The sequence below is a fragment of the Rhinolophus sinicus genome, chromosome 1 (assembly GCF_057876585.1).
Source record: "Rhinolophus sinicus isolate RSI-liver-muscle chromosome 1, RSI-T2T, whole genome shotgun sequence".
In the NCBI taxonomy this organism is placed as follows: Eukaryota; Metazoa; Chordata; class Mammalia; order Chiroptera; family Rhinolophidae; genus Rhinolophus; species Rhinolophus sinicus.
The window spans coordinates 115,272,214-115,291,977 of record NC_142501.1 but is presented as its reverse complement, the minus strand read 5'-3'; the positions used below and the strand labels follow the sequence as shown (position 1 = coordinate 115,291,977).

The 19,764-nt window shown below is 39.3% G+C and overlaps 1 protein-coding gene across 1 annotated transcript; it reads left to right on the top strand.

Moving 5' to 3' along the window:
• The first annotated feature begins 338 nt into the window (after positions 1-338).
• LOC148759240 (ankyrin repeat domain-containing protein 26-like) lies at positions 339-17,029 on the top strand. Its single transcript, XM_088793613.1, has 6 exons — positions 339-1,300; positions 2,654-2,803; positions 5,912-5,982; positions 6,323-6,416; positions 13,244-13,356; positions 16,999-17,029. The coding sequence occupies exons 1-6, from the start codon at positions 389-391 to the stop codon at positions 17,027-17,029; spliced, it is 1,371 nt and encodes a 456-aa protein (XP_088649739.1). The 5' UTR covers positions 339-388.
• Positions 17,030-19,764: the final 2,735 nt, after the last annotated feature.

The window sequence follows — 19,764 nt, the reverse complement described above, 5'->3', positions numbered from 1 at the left end:
CTATTTTAAAATGTAGTCAAACTTCTTACTCTTTTATTTCATGCCTTCTGGGTTTGCTGCCTTTCCAGTTCTGAGACTCTTAAAATTCTCTTATGATTTTAAAATTCTCTTTTTCACTTTCATGGATTCAGCATCTTACATTAAATTTTTTTTAACTTTGGGGAATTTATGCTTGTATAAAGTTGGAGGTTTGCATTCAATGTTGTATTTTTCCAATGGGATATCCACTTATTGCAACCTTTTCATTATATAAACATTTAGGTTCTTCTTTAATTTCAGACGATATCATGATATGCCGTTTCATTGAGTGCTAGCTACAAGTCTCCTTTGTTTTACTTAGGTTTCTGAGAGTTGCGAAAAAGAAAAAGACCTGTTGCGTGAGAATCAGATGTTGCGGGATGAAATCGCCATACTAAGACTGCAACTGGACACACTGAAACCTCAGAATCAGGAAATGGAAAAAAAATACTTTGAGGACACTGCAAATGTAAAACAAAAGGATGACCGTCTTCAAAAGACGATAAAACTGAATGACAAAACACTAACAAAAACAATATTTGAATATAACAGACAGCTTAATGTTCCAACAGCCGAGAATACAATGCTGAACTCTCAACTGGAGAATGAAAGTCGAAGCAAAGAAAGATTGAAAATAGAAGCGGAATCCGACCTTTATATGCTGGCTAGTGCTTCTCTCCATTATTATGAGCTTTATAAGCAATTAATAAGATACCTACGAAATGCTTTCCAGGGATTAAGAGATGAATGCTTGCATTTCATGGACAAAATCAGGTTTGCTAGGTGTAACCTAAAAGAAAACACTGAGATTCTTTTTCAGCAACTTTCTAAAGCTCAAAGTAAATCCAATAGCTTAGACACTGAGCTCCCTCACACTAGATATGCTGTCAGAGAAAGGACATTGGTTTTTGAACCTGTACTGAAAGACCCAAACCAAACTCAGTGTCAAGAGGAAAAAATTGAACACGTGCATCAAAGGAAACAAGGAAAAGTGAGCACATATACTGGAGAGCCGGACTCCCCAAAGGAGAAAGGTTCTGACCTGCAAAGTGGAAAGATGCTTCTTCCACGGCAACTGGGTGATGCGTTCAACAAAAGTGACAATAAGGAAAACTCAGGAATGAATATTCAAGAGCAGCTTCAGCAGCTCAAAAAAGCGCTTCAAGCTGTATTTGAAAAACAAGATCGTATGTTGAAAGAGGAACATCAGGATTTTGTCAACAAATTGAATCACTTGAATGGAAGAATGTGCCAGTATGAAAAGGATAAATCAGAAAGAGAAGTAAGTATCCAGAAAGATAGTTTTCAAATTTCCTGGAAGAAAATTCAGTGTTCAAATATTTAATGATGGCTGAATGTTGCAAACTAGCTGAATATTAAAAATACATAGATTACAAATGTATTTGCTCTAACAGCTTAAAAGCATACATTGTATCCAGCCAATAAAACTTAGACCTGTGAGGTGCTTTCCTGTGAGTAAAGGCATTGTGTTGACTATGAAATTTTAAGGTATAAATTATTAATAGATACACATTGATATGAATGATTTAGTCTTAGACCGCTTCACTAATAATTTTCATCTTTGTGTTACCACATTGCAGTACCATTATGAAGCAGATAAATGGAAATGCTCCTATGCAAACAGAGTTTTTAGAGATAAGGGTTCAATTAAGTGGATTACCTAGACAGTTAATTCTAGATTTCCCCCATGAACTGAAGTGTAGATGCTGTCCCTTTCCCTCAGTAGTTTCTTCCACGTTTCAGTTGGTATAATTTTGTTTTTATTCATGTCAATTTGATATAAATTGGAACTATTTCAGTCTCAAATAATGTATTCTTATGAACTGTGACCTCTTTAAAGGCAGCTAATTTTTCATTAAATCATAATTTGGGACAAATGTGAGGAGTTCTATCAAAACTCTACTTGATTTAATCTTCCCACTGCTATGAATAATAGTCTCTGAATATTTTTACAAATTCATATTTCTCATCGCAAGGCCCATTTACTATCATTTGGACAGAAGTTTGTCCATTTCAAAGAGAATTGCAGCGGTCTCTGATTTATTAATTTGGCATTGGGTCTCCATTTTCAGACGAGTGAGGGGTGGCAGGATTCATGTGTAGCAGGAAGGGAGGTCCAGGCCGTGTTACCTGGGGCCCTGAAGACCAGTGGAATGAGTCGCTTTTCTTCTAAGATACAGGAATCTGTTGGAAGGTTGTGAGCAGTGGACTGCATACGTGAGGACCTGTGAAGTCAATTTAAACCTGTGATAAAAAAGGGGGAAAACATTCCACAATGTAGAATTGACTACCACTAGTCCCACCGACATACCTAGCTCCCCTTGAGATGTCAGGAGATTGTTAAGCTTTGCAGCTTCATCAGGGGAAGTGGAGAGTGGGGCTGAATCTGTTGTTCAAGTAACCTACGTAATAGTGAGTGGGCAGCAGGATCACACCTTCTGTGTCTTACCCAGATTCAGTAAACAGAATTTGTCCAAAAGAAGAAAAGAAGGTGAACTGATGCGTGGGGTGATCTTTTTCAAGCTATGTATTGTATTAATATGTTAGAGTTAGCGAATTTTAACGTAATTTAATAGATGGGATTATAAAATCACTAACAGAATCATCTTCCTAGGTGGTTGGGAGACAACTTCAACGAGAGCTACCGGACACCATAAAAAAACTGCCTAAGTCAGAGGCTTCACTGCAGGTTAGATCACATCAGCATATGAATTCAGAAGCTGAGAGGCAGGATTTCAAGACATTAGAGCAACTCCCAAGTCAGGTATGTGTGAAATGTAACCTGTCAACAGTTCATCGATAGTTGATTAATATAAAGTGTTTTAGGATGCTGATTTTCAAGGCAGCTCTCTTTTGTGTTTTCCTTGTACTTAATTTATTATAATTTTATTATCTTTATAATGCACTTCTTCCTTAAATTCTGGCTTCCATCCTGCTATTTGCATTGTATGTGTTTGTAGTCTATACCCTTGGTAACGTTGAGAAATAGGCAGAGTTCCTCATAGAAATCGAGAGACTTTTTTCCTACTAAACAATCTTTTGTAGTGATAGGTCCATGACCACGATGAGCAGCCATTTAAGATCAGAAGATAATGTTTACTAGCACAATTCAGACATTTGTCTTATTTCTTATCATCGCTTTTGTGAACGGTTACAGCATTGGCATATGTTTCATGGACTTCAGACTGACTTGTACAGAAAGTTCATTATACAAACCAGTTGAAGTAGGCATTTCCTTCATTTTGTTTTCATTTTAGAAATATTTTAAAAGTATAGAAATACGTAGATCATTATATTATGCACACCCACAATAGAGAATTAAGAAAATAATCTAGATTTACTATTGTTTTTTTTCTTTTTAATCTTCATTGGGATGCAATTCCCATATCATATTTCAGCCATTTAAAATATACAATTCAATGTCTCTTGTTACATTCAGAGAATTGTGGAACTATCACCACAATTATAGAACATTTCCATGACCCCCAAAAGAAACCCCACATCACTTAGCTGTCACCCGTCTTCCTGTCTCTCCCAGCCTCAGGCAACCACCAATCTACTTTCTGTCTCTATAGATTTGCCTATTTTGGATGTTTCATGTAAATGGAATCACAAGATACGAGGTCCTTTGTGACTGGCTTCTTTCACGTAACATCTCATTTCCAGGGTTCAACCGTGTTGTGGCACATATCAATTGTTAGCTATTTCTTCCTATTGCCCAACATTACTTCACTTTGTGGACAAAATACTTACCCATTCATCAGTTGATGGGACTTTGTGTTGTTTCCACTTTTTGACTGTTAATAATTCTGCTATGAACACGAGTTGACAAGCTATGGGGGAGCCAATGTTTTGATTTCCCTGCCCCCGGATTTCTCGCTCCCAGTCTCACCTCTCCGTGAAGCTTTCTCTGACTGTTCCAATTCTCATTGAACTCATGTTCCTCAGAACTTGTCAGATAGTCTGTGCAGAGCAATCAAGCCCAAAATTTGACATAGTTTTAATTTTTCATGAAAGAGAATTCTGTCTTTCTAAGTATAAGTTTGTCTAAGGGGAAATAGTATTTGATATGATGGCACCTATCCTTGCATAAATTGAAAATGTTTTCTTTAACAGTTGTTAGGATAAAATTAAATATTTTATACCAAACCAATACTTCCCCTTGGAGACATTGATATAATTAAACTTGTATTCTGAAAGTATTTCTCACAATTATGTATAAAATTGAAAGCACGAATCTAATAGAAAATTGTTCAATGAAATGGTCGTTTTCCCCCCTCCATGAAAATAAAAAAAATAAAATAACAGGGAACCAGCCCTTCCTCTCTGCAGCCAGACAGGGTGTACAGATTGATAGCACGTTCTTACTGTACAGTTCTGAGGATGCCTTTTCTGATCTGCCAGAGCATGGTGCTTTCATCTACTCTTCTGAGTGCTTGCTAACACATCCCAACCTAATCAGTTGCTGGGAATGAATTGATTTGGGAAGTTGGGTTTGGCACTAGAGTCCGTTATTTCCATGTCAGTGGCTTTACCCTGCCTCTCATGGTCATGTAAATTGTATGCTCAATCCAGGAGGTGGTATTTGCATTGCAGTCCTTACTCATTACCCACTGAGTGGTACAGAGACATAGTAACGTATAAATTATTACAAGCAGAGAAAATGTACTGTTGGCTAGTGGAATTGGTAAAAGGATTTTAGTACTGGGGTTCTATTCCGGGCTTAATGCTCCCCATTTGCTGACATTGCCAATAGTTTGATGAATGATTTCACTGTAACTGGTGTAACAGACCACTTCCATTGGCATCCCATCCATGTAAATATCAAATTGTATTAGAACTTAAAATACAGCAACACTAATAATGCTAACTGCAAACCCTTTGATTTTACTGTGTGCCGTGTCCTTTTCTATTACATATGTTCCCTAATTTAATCTTCCCCATATCCCAGTGAGGTAGATGCCACTATTGTCTCATTTTATACATGAAGAAACTGAGACCCAAAATATTTAAGTATTTTGCTCAAGGTCACCCAGCTAATAACTGATGGACTTGGGATAAAAGCCCAGGCATTTTGCTCTTGTTTAATTACTGCCCCTCAAACTATTCCATGAACTGTCTGACTGCCCCCAAGAGTAGCCTGTTAGCTTTCAAACTCCCTGGAATAGGCTGGTAATTCACGTACGTGAATATTTAAAATTAGAGTTGATGGGATGCTTGGAATACAGTATGTGTGACTTCTCAGGTCATTTGTACTACAAGGTATGATAATTAAGTGTGAGAACTCATTCTAGAAAAAGTGCTACATACCTCCTTGCTGACTATCACTACAGTCACAAAGGTCCCTTTGGGAAGCTATGCACCGCTGCCACCACCTAGTTCACAGTTCAAAGCAATTTGGGAACTCTTTTTCTGGAATGGCCATCATTGCTGTCATCATATTACCCTTGATGTCCTGAATGTCATCAAATAGTCTTCCTTTCCATATTTTCTTTATCTTTGGGTAATGACATATTTAGTCATTGGGGCCCAGATCAGGTGAGTAGGGAGGGTGTTGTAATACAGTTATTTGTTTACAGGCTAAAATCTCCCTCACGGACAGCGCCATGTGAGCTGGTGCATTGTCGTGATACAAGAGCAATGAGTCGTTGGCTAAAAGTTCAGGCCGTCTTAACTTTTTCACACAACCGTTTCAGCACTTCCAAAGAGTAAACTTGGTTAACTGTTTGTCCAGTTGGTAGAAATTCATAATGAACAATCCCTCACACATATAAAAAAAAAAGGGGAGCAACATCATGCAACAAGTTTGCGAACTTAATTGTCAGATGTCATAGATCATCAGTACTTCAACATCACTTTTTCTTTATTTTAGCAGCAAGAAGCAAGTGCCCGACATGCAGAGGATGCGCAATGTACCGAGAAGATCCAAGATCATGTGCAAAGGTATAATTTAAAGCAGCACAGAAAGTACCTTGAGTATTTATAAAGCAGACGTGTAGTGTATTATGACAATTAGATCAGTTATAACAATAAACACATGAGTGTGAAGCTGGGTCAAAATGTCAGCTTTGAGCTACCTTGAAAAGAGTAATTTGTGTACATTATCTCTACTTTTGCACATTGTCCACAATTCACAACTAGAAAAATGGCACAATTGCCAAATCATGCGCTTTTGAATTTGTAAGATTTTATGTAGTTGCACCTTCAGATATTTGTTCAGAGATTATGTGGTATGCTTTAAAGTCAATGTGTGAGAATAATTATGTCAAAATATTCACTTTAGGCTTGAAACTCAAAATGCTGTCATAAAAACGATAAATAAAAAGCTAGAGGGCATAATCGAACACCTTCGCAGGAACCTGTCAGGTACAAGCTTGGTAAGTTAGTCTCTTCATTTCTGTCATACTGCAAAGGAATTTTTATGTCTGTCATAGTAGCATATAATACTATTTTAGACAATAAGAACAGTCTCGTTAATAAAAGTACCGTATCCATGTTGATACTACTTGCTGGGAGTAATGTAATTCCTCTCCACAGAGAAAGAAATCTCAGTTCATAAAATTAATGATTTTTGTGGTAAGAATTTTATAAAAAAAGATTGCGATAGTCTAAAGGCAATATTTGATGTATACCACGTTTCATTTATCGTTTCGTTTGTCCAACATTTGGGTTTTTCCAACTTTTGGCTGTTGCTAATTATGCTGTCACAAACATCGGACTACAAATATCTGTTTGAGTCCAGGCATTTGAGTAAGGATTTGATCCAGAATTCTGAATTTCCCTTGAAATGTAAACCCTTTAGTGAGATTTGGAGAACAAATTACTTTTAATGTTCTAATTTGTTTTCTTCATCATTAAAGAATACTGGGTCATTGTGCAAATGTTTCCTGAAAAGAATATACTTTTCTCTTTGTTGGATTTTGAAAAAGAAAACAGATGCAAGTGTAAAAGTAGAAATGAATGTCCAATCAAGGCCTTACATAGTAACATAGTGCTCCTAGCTTTGCAAGTTTAGAAACTAATCTTTTTCCATTCACTTGAGTTAATCATACGCTTTTAAAGATTTAACAGTTCGATGTCAGAAAAGATTGATGTGTCATCCAGGATGACAATTTCCCGATGGACAGGGAAAACTGTATCACTGTTTCCTAAGCAGAACAACATTCCCCTGACATCCTCCTGTCCTCTGGAGGAGAGGCTCCCTAGGATTTCCCATCCTAAGATCGCATTGTGACCCCTGTGGTGGACCAATGACGTAGATGTACCTTCCAGCTGGTGTATTTCAGTCACAGTAGCCAGGTCTAAGCAATTTCATTAGACAGACATGCCCATCAAGGGAAACAGAAGATTGTGCTGATGGTCCTTTTTGTGGCCAAAGAAACTTTGAAAAAAATTTTTGTCTAGACTTCCTGTCAATTAAGTCACATTACGTTAGCATACTTTTCATATGAGTGACATGATAATGTGTTGAAAAGGAGTCTTACGTGAATGTTAGTTCCAGGAGTTGTCACATGGCAGTTTTATAAAGAAATCTATTGAAGTATCAAAAATTGAAAAATTGGGGATTTGTGGTCTAGATAGCAGAGTAGGTAAATGCCATGCTTGCCTCCTCTCATGACCACATCAAAATTACAACTAAACTACAGAACAATCATCACTGAGCATCACCTGAAGTCTAGTTCAACCAAAGTCGTCCTACCACTAAGGACATACAGAAGAAGTCACCTCGAAACTGGTAGGAGGGGCAGAAAAACAGAACAAGCTGATGCCAGACCCCTGTTTGACTGTTAAAAATCGGGAGGGATATCGTGGATGCGGTGGTCCACCTGGAGGTGCAAGTGGTCCCAGCTCCACACCAGGCATCCTAGCCCAGGATTCCAGTGCTGGAGAGAGATGTCCCCATAACTTCTGGGTGTGGAAACCAGTGGCTGGGTGAGATGAAGGATGGCTAGAGTCCCAGTCAATTCTCTTAAAGGACTTGGGAATGGGATTACTAACTGAGGGACTCACTTGCTCTGAGCTCCAACTCTGGGCAGTAGTTCAAAAGATGTCAGGGACATAAGGAAAGGAAATACGTTTTCTGGCTTTAGGTTGACGGCTGGAAGGGAGCTTTCTCCCACACAGAGGTGCTTGTAGAATCCATTCTTTCTGAACTGATCCATCACCCGTTGTGGTGTGAGACATGGGAGCCGCCATCTCTTGAGTCTACATCAACGTGGCTAACAATGTCCATCCCACCCTGGTGAATCCCTGAGAACCTGCCCCACCTAACTAGGGAGCAAATCCAAGCTGCTTCCAGTGGTGTTTCCAAAAAAAAAAAAAAAAACATCCTGTCTTGGCTCGTGCTGCAGACTTTCCTAAAACCTCTCAAATTTTCACAAAACCCAAACAAGCAGTGTGTGGCTTCAGCTGACCTTTACCTCTTGCTGTGCAGACCCAAGATGGCACTAGTGGAAGCTGGCTGTGGTTCACAACTGGAACTCTTCAGGCACCTCCAAAGCCGGTGCGGGTGGCAGCCATCTGCATCCTGCTTTGTGGTCAAGCTAGGTAGCCCTGGGCAGGACACAGGCTGCAGCTGAACTAGGCCTGTGGCCGGGCCGCTTCCAGGAGTCCCTAGGGCTGACATACTTGGAGGCCATCTTTGGACAGAGCGGGAGCATCACCGGGGTGCCTGCCAGGAAGATACAACCAAAGTGTATACAGGGTAGACACCAGTGCCATGCTACAGCGAATCCTGCTCTATAGGGGCAGCCCCTGCAAAAACAGCTCCTCCACTGTAGTCATGGTCAGTCCTCAACCAAACAGTCTGACAATCAATACCTCCCATTGACATGCAAACAGCAACCAAGGCTGCACTACAACGTGAGAGTACAGACAACCCACACAAAGGACACTCCTATAGCACCCGGCTCTAGTTAACAGCTAGTACGTGCCACTGGGCCCCACAGGACACCTACTACATGAGGACACTCCAATAGGTCTGGGAGACACAGCAGCCCTACCAAATACATAGAAACAAACACTGGGAGGAAGCCAAAATGGGGAGTCAAAGAAACGTATGCCAAATAAAAGAACAGAGCAAACCTCCAGAAAAATACTGAGCAAGATAGAGAAGAGCAATCTAGCAGATGCAGAGTTCCAAACACTGGTTGTTAGGATGCTCAGTGACCTCAAGGAGAACTTCAACTAACAGATAGGAAACACAAAAATGAAGATAGAAAACAAAAAAATTGAACCAGTCATAAGTGAAGAATAAAATAACTGAAAAAGCGAATGTCTTCAAGGGAATGAAAACTGATTAGATGAAGCAGAGAATCGCATGAGCGATTTAGAAGCTATGGTAGCAGAGACTACCCAATGAGACCAGCAAAAAGAATCCAAACTATGAGGATAGCTTAAGGGAACTCTGAGAATGTCAAGCATAACAACAGTCTCATCATACGGGTAGTACGAGAAGAAGAAAGAAATGAAGGGGTTCAAAATGTACTTGAAGAAATAATGTCTGAAAACTTCCCTAACTTGGTGAAGGAAATGGACATATAAGCCCAGAAATCACAGAGTTTCAAAGAAGATGAGCCCAAACAGGCCCATACCAAGATACGTCAAAATTAAAATGCCAAAGTTTAGATGCAAATAAAGACTTTTGAAAACAGCAAGAAAAAGGCTCTTAGTAATCTGTAAAGGAGCACCCATAAGAGTAGCAGCTGATTTCTCAAGAGCAACTTCGTGGGCCTGAAGGGATTGGCAGAAATATTCAAAGTGATGAAGACATGCCTACAGCTAAGATTTGTCTACCCAGCAAAGCTATAATTAAGTGTCATAGGACAGATAAAGAGCTTTCTGGAGAAAAAAACAAAACAAAACAAAAACTAAAGGAGTTCATCAGTACCAAACCAGTATTATAAGGAACATTAGAGGGACTTCTTTAAAAGGAACAAAAAAGGAAAAACAAAAATATCAATCATAAAATAGCAGTAACTATGTATCTACGCACAATTATTTTACGTGTAAATGGATTAAATGCTCCAGTCAAAACGCAAGGTGGCTGAAAGATAAGAAAATAAGATCCTTACATATGTTCCCTACAATAGACTGGCTTCAGATCAAAAGACACAGAGACTGAAAATAAAGGGATGGAAAAAGATATTTCACGAAAACAACATGAAATTTAAAAAGCTGTGGGACTAATGCTTATATCACACAATATAGACTTTTAAACAAAGGCTATCACAAGAGTCAAAGAATGACCCAGATATCCCACTTCAGAGTATTTATCCAAAGAAACCGAAAAATGCTAATTCGAGGCGATGTGTACATCAGTATGTTCACTGCAGGATTCCTTACAATGGCCAAGATGTGCATGCGGCCTATCAATGGATGAATGGATGAAGAAGAGATGATACATACATGCAATGGAATATTGCTTGGCCATGGAAGGAAATGGGTTCTGGTCATCTGTGGCGGTATGGATGGACCTGGAGGGTGTTGTGCTGAGTGGAGTGTGTCAAATTGAGAAATACAGATGCAATGTGATTTTGCTTATCAGTGGAATTTAAGAACAGAACAAACAGAAAAAAAACTCATACATACAAAGAATAGTTTGTTGGTTGCCAGCTGGAAGGGGGTTCGTGAAGTGGGTTAAAAGGGGAGAGATTAAAAAGTACAAATTGGTTGTTACAAACTAGTCATGGAGATCCAGGGTATAGTATAAGGAATATATTAATAATATTGTAATAGCAACGCATGGCATCAGATGAGTACGCGATAATTTAGGGTGATAGATGGGAGAGGAGTTAGGAGCAGGGTGCTAAAGGTGAAGGCAGTAAGAAGTACAAATTGGTAGTTCCTAAATAGTCATGGGGATGTAATGTAAAGCATAGGGAATATAGTTAATACTGTCACAATAACTCCGTACAGTGCCAGGTGGGTGCTGCACGAGTCAGGGGGATCACTTTCTTAAATTATATAAATTCTAACCACTGTGCAGTACACATGAAATTAATGTAAAATAATACTGAATGTCAAAAAATCGAAAAATTTATTGTAAGCATACCTAAAACTGATTAAGCTTATACTGTTAAGTCCTGGAATCGCCCCCCCTCAGACAGACAGAGGACACGATAATGCAAGTTACACAGCGAGGTTTATTTCCAGCTAGCTGGGGTCCCCGTCTCTGCCCGACGCAGCGGGTTTTAACAAGGACCCCCAGCCCTTAAAGCTAAGGGTTTTTATATCGTTTCTAAGGCACTCAGTAATTTTCCGTAGTTTTAGGGAGTACAGGTTAACCTACAATTCTCACATAGCTAAGGCATTAAGTCATTTTTTTCAGTCTTAGGGAGTGCAGGTTGAGCTATGCTTAGAGAGTGCACGTTGAGCTGTGCTTCAAAGAGTTAGTTTATAGATAAACTACAAAAGCCTCCATTGCTTCTTCAGAGAACAGGAGATAAGCTGTTAGGCATCTGGTCTCACATAACAATTAGGCCATTAGGTTATTTTAAGCTCAGGGCTGTTAACCCTATCTTAACTTTAAGGTAGCAGTTCTTATGCTAAAGTAGCAGTTCTCATGCTAACAGTCCCTTACAATACCAAAATAATGAGCGACTATAGATTCCTAGGGGAAGTAATTAGCATCGCCACAGAATTATCAGCCACCATAAGCTCTACCGTGTAAATCAAAAGTTTAATTACGACAGGTTTCAACGAATTCAATCAATAGCCCTCTTTCTCTAGAAGACTCTCATCTCAGGATTCCCCCCAGGTGAGATATTACCGGGGTTAAGATATTTGATTCACACAATGTTGAGAGGAAGCATCTGGACTGGGAAGAAAGGGTAGTTCCAGCTGACAAGCCTTCCAACAAGATAAGGGGTGTACTTGTGAAAGGAATTTCAGAACACTTCCATAGGTCAGGTCAGGTCAGGTCAGGTCCCAAGGAATAGGAAGTTATTCAAAAGAGCAAACAAACATGGAAAGGTGAATAGCGGACAATGTGAAGCTTATGAAAAACTTATGCATTCTGAGAGAAAAGCAGGACAAAGTATGCTGGTCAGCATCCTAAGGGTGAGGAGCTGCCAAGATCTGAAAATAACGCTACGCTCACAGTAACAGTGGTAAGAATCCCCGTAAAATGTACAAGATGAGCCGATCCATAGCAAGTCATGGTTTATGAGTGTGTGGTTGAGGGCGCTGTCTATGAGGGACTCGAGGGGAAAAAGGAACGTACAGAAGACCTCAGTAAGGGGGTGAGGGCTGCCACTGTAGATGAGGGAATGTGGTTTGAAGCACTGGGATGTAGGGAGCTGAGAGCATTTAAAAAGAGGAATAGAAAAGGGTCAAGGACTGACTATCAGGGCTGCTGTTTAGAAAAGAGTTGGGCTGAGAAGACCACAGAAAGGGTGTGGGCATCCTCATCAGTTGCTGCGAAGAAGTAAAGCAGGATAAGGACTAAAGAAAGAGATGACCCTGAAAACTGTTTTAGCGCAGTTATAAGGGCAGAAAGTCAGATTCTTCTGTAAAAGAAGAGAATAAGTGGCGAAAATATGGACCTGGGGATGAGGCCACACATTAAAGAGGGTTAGAGTCCAAGGAGAAAAACAGGATGACAGAAAAAGTCACAGGAATCAAGAAACAGTTTTGTTTTCATATAACATAGAGGAGATGAACTTTAGTTAAAGAGAAAAATATTTACTAGAAACGGAGAAATTGAAACCTATGGAAGAACGCTTACAGAGAATGAGAGTCTTCATCTGATGCTCACGTCAGATGATCACAATAATGTAAGGTGGACTGCAGGGAAGTTTCAGTGATTATCGTAGAAAAATGTGATTCCATAAACCCTGGAAAATCTTGAGCTGTAGATGAAAATGTCTCTGGAGGCATTTCTACAAACCGAAATGTAAATAAGCCACTATTTAAATCAGGTTTAACACTTAGTATTTTTACATGTGAAAACCTCTGTTTTTAAGAAAGTTTGGCAATTTAAATTCCAGGAAACCAATGATGACACTGTAAAATCAATTTGAGCTGTTTTAAGAAAAGTCATTGTTTTTGAAATCTGTCCTTACTGGCATCAGGTTTATAAACTACATTTTATACACCTGTCTACACATATTACTAATGAACTCATGAGGAATAATCTTTTAGAGAAAGAAAAGTGAATCTCTAGATTTTCAAAACTAACTTTCTTTAAAAATGTTTTTCAAAGTCTCAGGATGGAAAGAAACAATTAGAGTACTATAAGAAGTTAACAGAATCTCTGCAATATGATTTGAATCAACACAAGAAGACAAATGATGGATTAGAGAAAGAGGTTACCAGGTAAGGTTTTGATATTTCAGATCATGTCAACCATTAATTACTATTTAACTATAACTCTTCCTTGATGAAAACCTAAGTACAAATGTATTTCATATCTGTAATTTTCATAGTTAAACACATTATCCTACTTAAAAATTTACTTCAGAAACTCACAGCACAATCAAACTTGTGTGAATGCCAAAATGTTATACCTACTCTTTAATGATTCCTATAACTGTAATGACAGTGTCTTTTGCATATACTGTCAACTGCGCTCTTCCTGGTCTCCCTTGAATCTTTATTTCTGCAAGATGTCTTTGCTCTCTTTGGTAATCTTTCCTTCTTTAATAGTGTTCTTCCCTTCGGCATTCTAACAGTTTAATGTCTAAAAACCTATCTGTGGTTTTGTTTAACATCATCAGAAGTGTTATTGATTTGGCTTCTGTGTTCTTTCTACTTTTTTCAGTTATAAAACATGTCATACATACCAAACCAGATGTATAACCTAAAGAAGAATGAGATGAGTAATCGTCTCACTCAGATAATAATGGAAGTTTCCCAACATCTGGGAAGCCCGCACGTGGCGTGCCCTTGCTGCAAACTGAATGAAGTTTTTCTCTGATTCTCCTCAGTGTTTATTTTCCCTCATGTCACTGTCTTTCTCTGCATTGTTTTGGATTCTTCTCATTTTATTAAATTGTGCTGGCAAAGATCTCTTCTTAAAACAGACTTGAAGAGACTGTTACACATTATCTCTCCAGTGTCCTTTCTTCTAAAGCCCTGCCCCTTTCCTTTCCACTCTGACTTCAGATTTTTCCTTCCGGTTTCTCTTTCTATTTTGAATGATTTCTTTTCTTCCTGTAGACTGTGGTCAGTAGGCTCCGAATGGTATTTTTCTGTCTTTTCGAAACACCCACATATATTATACTTTCCTTCTTCACCTTTGATACTGATCTCTGCTTTATAGCTGATATTTAATAATAGGGTAACGTTTGATACTAACAATCTTAAGCGGATGTTAATAATACTTTAATTATAAGAACCTTTCATCGTTACAATATGATGTCTGTATCATATGTATCACAATTGTTTTATGTTACTCATTTAAGATTATAATTTAATAAGTATGCTCTCAAACTATTATACTGGAATAAATAGGAGAGGTTCATAATTTATAGGTTTGTTTATTTTGTATGATAGACATAATCTCTCTTTAAATAATTATTAAATATTTGTCTTAAAGAATTTGACTTACTCATTTTCTACAATTCTGCAGACTGAAGACACTCTTTCAGAATACAAGGATGCTACATGACAATCAAAATGGAGAGGTTAGTGTCCTTGGAGATTTAGAACCCAATCAATCTGAAATGGATATTCAGAAAAATAGGTTAAAACAGAAGGTAATTTATAATCCGTTTGGAACCCAAAAATCACTTAATTTGGGGAAATATAAACCACTCAATGCTTTTAGCAGTATGATATAGATTTTTCCTTAATTTCATAGACAGAAGCAGTGAAAAAGACCGCTATTTTTCTATATAATTTTTCTTTAAAAGGGCATTCTATTACCTCTCCTATGTCTCAACCCTGGCTAGTTATCTAAAGCCAAGAAGGACACTGTTGCATGACCCCCAAAGCACTGGCTCCAAATCAGCTTCTTTCTTCTTTCTTTCTTTCTTTGTTTCTTTTTTCCTTCCTTTCCTTCCTTCCTTCCTTCCTTCCTTCCTTCCTTCCTTCCTTCCTTCCTTCCTTCCTTCCGTTCATTCGTAACAGCTTGATTGAGATATACTGAACATAGCATGCAGTTCACTCATTTAAACTGTCCAGTGCAGTGCTTTTAGTGTGTTCAAAGCTTTATGCAGTGGTCATCACAAGCAGTTTTAGAACATTTTCATGACCCTGGAAAGTATCCTTGTACCTGTTAGCTTTCACTGTGTGCCAGTCTGCCCTTCCCACTCTTCCTAGCCCTAGGGAACCACTAGTGTACTCTCTGCTCCATATTGTGGTTTTGATTTATTTTTTTCTGATGACTAACGATCCTGAGCAATCTTCTCACAGGCGTATTATCCATTCATATATCTTCCTTGAAGAATTGATTATTCAATTCCATTGCCCATTAAAATTGGATAGTCTTTTTCTTGCTGAATTGTAAGAATCTTTGTATAACCTAGATACAAATTAGTTATCACATACAGGATTTTCAAATATTTCTCCCTTTCATTAGCTTGCTTTTTAGTTTTTCAATGTGTCCTTTAAAGCATAGCATTTTTTTATGCATGATTATTACAAGCTTTCAATTTGTAAAACATAATAATAATAATAATAATAATAATAGTTGCAAAACGCATTACAGCAAAGTGCAATAAAAGAAGATATGTCTGTAATTTATACTGCATAAGTTATGTTGCTTATTATATCTTTTTATAATCCAGAAGTTGTGTCTATTTTTTCCTTAACTCCCCAATGGAGTGGCTGAAATAAACCACAGTTATTTGGTTCACAAATCCATACTTAAGAAGAGTGTGGCCAGGGCCGTCTGTCTCTGTTCCCCTCAGCTTCAACTGGGGCAGCTCCGTGGCTGGTGGCTGGAATCATTTGAAAGTCTGTTCAGCAATGTGTCCGGTTGTTGGTGCCTACTGTTGGTCGGCACTCTAGCTGGGGCAGACAGCAGGGACACCCACACCTGAACAGCCGGCTCGCACTGTGGCCCGAGCCCCCCACAACACGGGGCTGGGTTCCAAGGTTCAGATCCTCAGAGACATAACCAACAGGAGCAGTGTTGCCCTTTGTGAAGGAGTCTTGGAATTCACACGGAATCTCTTTCAACATATTCTGTTCATTAGGAGCAAGTCACTAATGTTGACCCATATTAGACTGTTTTTATGCAATGAATATTTCAAAATTTACGGACACATTTAAAAACCAGCTTGATCTATCCACTGTCCACAATTCTTTATATTCCTCCCACATGGAAAATACACTCATCCCTACACAATACTCCCCACAAGTCTCAAGTTTATGGCATCAGGCTCAGGTTCGAGTCTAAGATTTTACCATGTGAGTCTGGTGCAAATGGGGATGAAGGGCCTGGTTTTTGGTTTCTAGGATAAAGCCCCTTGAGGACAATTCCTTTCAGTATGAAAACATGAGAATGGAAGGGACAAGTTATCTACCACCCACACACCCAACATTCTGCTCGACTGCTGAAGTTTCCCCTGCAGAAATGGAAAGTGGAAGGCACCTTAGTCCATAGCAATTCTGAAATACAGCCTGATGTGTGCTGTCCGTTCTTGGATTAGGACTCAGTGGTAACCTTGCCAGGGCTTCTCCATGGCCCTTTGCTGTGGCCTGTGAGCTCTTTGTTCTGTGCTTTTCATAAGAAATGACCTGTGCTTGCAGCCCTTTCCTCAGCATCATTCCTCCACGCGAATGCCTAAGCCCCACAGGCCTCCTCTTAGTTTTCACTCTCTTGGTTTTTATTAGTCCAAGGTAACAAGCTGGTTGTTTGCTACTTGATCATCCTAAAAGCTTGGCGTTGCGTGTGAGTTATTGGGGTTCGTGCCATTAGAAAAGCCACCGTCATAAATCGTTTTGAGAGAAGCTCTTGGGCTTCCTGTAGCTGTTGCAGGACCATGCCTTTAAAATTCTTATACTCTGTAGATCCTTCCAGGAATTTAAGGCCCCACCTTAACCCTTTTGAGGTCTCGAGGAAGAGTTTTACACTCTTCTCTTCATCCTTATATCATGTCCTCCTGGGAGCACAGGGAATTTGATCTTCACCCAGAAGCCATTTCTTTCTTTTAGCGTGATTTGCCCTGTGGGGACCTTAGGAGAGGCTGTAAATGGGAAACAGAAACGGGACCTGTGGGAGAGGCTGTAAATGGGAAACAGATATTTGAACACAATATGTCCTGGTTCCTTTACAGTTCATAGTCTTTTGTTAGCTCATGTATCTCATGGATTTTACTTTGTTACTTCATAGCAAGAGTCCCCTTTCATCCAGATTTCAGACTCATTTTCTTCACTGGCCGAGAAGCCCTTGCTGTCAGCCTCTTCAGGGGCCAGCAAGCCCCCAAGAAGCGTCTCTTGGAGGCCCTGTGGTTGTCATTCTCACTCTTCTCCACATCCTTTCGGGTTCCACGTCCCTCCTGGTGCAAAGGCACTCCTACAGGCTTTAGATGGCATTCCTTGTGGCCTCACACCATTTTGAATATCAGTAACAATGCCAGTTATTTATTGCTGCTCAAGAAACCAACTCAAAAGCTAGTGGCTCAAAACAGCATCTGTTTTGTTCCAAAGCAATGCAGTTGGATGAAGGTCTGTGAGACCAGCTCATTTCTTTTCCACTTGGCATCAGCTGGGTGGCCATGTAGCTGCGAATGAGAATCATCTAAAGGCTGTAACACACACATGTAGCAGTTGAAGCGGCCTTTTGCCCGGGACATCCGCTGGGCCCGTCTCAGCGCAAACATCTATAGGAGGCCTGACTGTGTGGCCTGGGCTTCTTCATTCTGCACAGCTGGTGGCTGGGTTCTCAGGCCGAGCTTCTCGAGAGACAAAGTCACATGGAAGCTGTATCACATTTCCTGCCTCAGACATAGCATTCTCACAGCAGTTCTGCCCTATTCCATGCACTAGAATCCAGTGACTCACTAAGGCCAGCACATATTAAAAGAGAGGGAATTTCATGGAGAAATGTCAAGAATTTGTAGGCATGTTTTAAAAACACTATATCCACTCACCTCGTCTTACCAAATAAGCATTGTATCTACAGGAAAGTAGTTCTACCCTGCTCAGTTCCACTGAAATTCCAGGAGATTTGTTGTTGTTACTATTGCTGTTTAGGATGTTCTCGTATATCTTGGAAAGTAAGAGAGGATTACGAGACAGCGTTATCGAATTAAGACTTTTGTTGTTGGTGAAAAAAATGTAGCGCTCATCTCACTAAACATTCACAGTGTGAGATGTGATTTCTCCTTAACCTTGGGAATCATTTCTTCTTGGAAAGCAATTCAAATTGCCATGAAACATTTGTAGCTGACAGAGGCCGAAGTAACTCGGATGAGTTACTTGTAACTCCCTACAACTTCTTAAGAAATTATGGAGAGTTAAAATGGGGAACAGGTGAGAGACTATCAACTGGGAGGTGACTTATAGTCATTTTATAGAAGAAAGACATGAAACAAGCATTCAAGAAATAGTAGAAAATCAAGTGCAGATGTCGTGTGGCAAAGTCGATGACAGTAAAGGATGCATTTTTGAGACTCCTGGTGCTTTTATGTTCGTTCTTCATTCTGAGTAATTCAAGGTTCCACATTCTAAGACTCTGCTACAGTATCGATGACATTTTATTGCAACTGAATTGATTTCAAAAGTTGATACTGGTTTGGGGTTAGACTATTCTCAGTCAACTTCCTTCGTAACCAAATTATACTATGTTACTCATTCAGAATGACGATCTCACAGCAAAACTGGAAACTGCATCTTCAGAATGTCTCCATCTGTGGGGTGGCCAGTTGGCTCAATGGTTAGAGCATCGTGCTCATAACACCAAGGTCGCTGGTTCGATTGCCACATGCACCAGTTAGGTACACCCTCCACAGCTAGATTGAAAACAATGGCTGGAGCTTGGAGCTGAGCCCCTGGTGGGTGGGTGGCCGGTTGGCTCAGTGGTTAGAGTGCAGTGCTCATAACACCAAGGTTGCCGGTTCGTTTCCCGCATGGGTCAGTAAGCTGGACCCGCCATAACTAGTAGATTGAAGAGAACGATTTGACTTGGAGCAGAGCTGTGCATCCCACAACTAGATTGGAAACAAACACAATTTGTTTTAAACAGTTTTTTAAAAAGGATGTCTACATCTTGTTGAAGAAAATCAATCTTAACAGGAGTTATTATCTATAAAGGAGTACAAAAGTCATGTGAAAAACTAGAGAATAAAAAGAAGAGGAGATAAAAATTATTGAGCCTCAAAATTCATATAGTCACGAATGAGGTAGAAAAGCGTGAAGCAGAACACTAAAAATTCTGGGATATTGAAGACTGAGCAAGACAGGATGTAGTAGAAAACATTTTTTAAATCTGTTTTTACAGGTTAATTCACTGATTACCATGCCTTAATTCATTTCACTGCAGATGACGTTTGGATATACGTATTGTACGTCATTCCCCTATTCCGTTCACAGCGGGTACTTTTTTATTTTCAGATTTCTGGAACTAAGGTGGGATTTGCCTCTCCTTCTTGATATTTCAGTTCCCATCACTATTATCACTCAGTTGATCTTTGAGAATCATTCTTTGTGGAAAATGATTTTATTTTTAAGGCCAGTTGATATAAAACGAGACTATTAGGAAATAAAGAAAAAGGGTGATTTAAAAATTGCACCATACTCTTAGATTATTAAGTCATATTGTTCAATTTTTAAAAT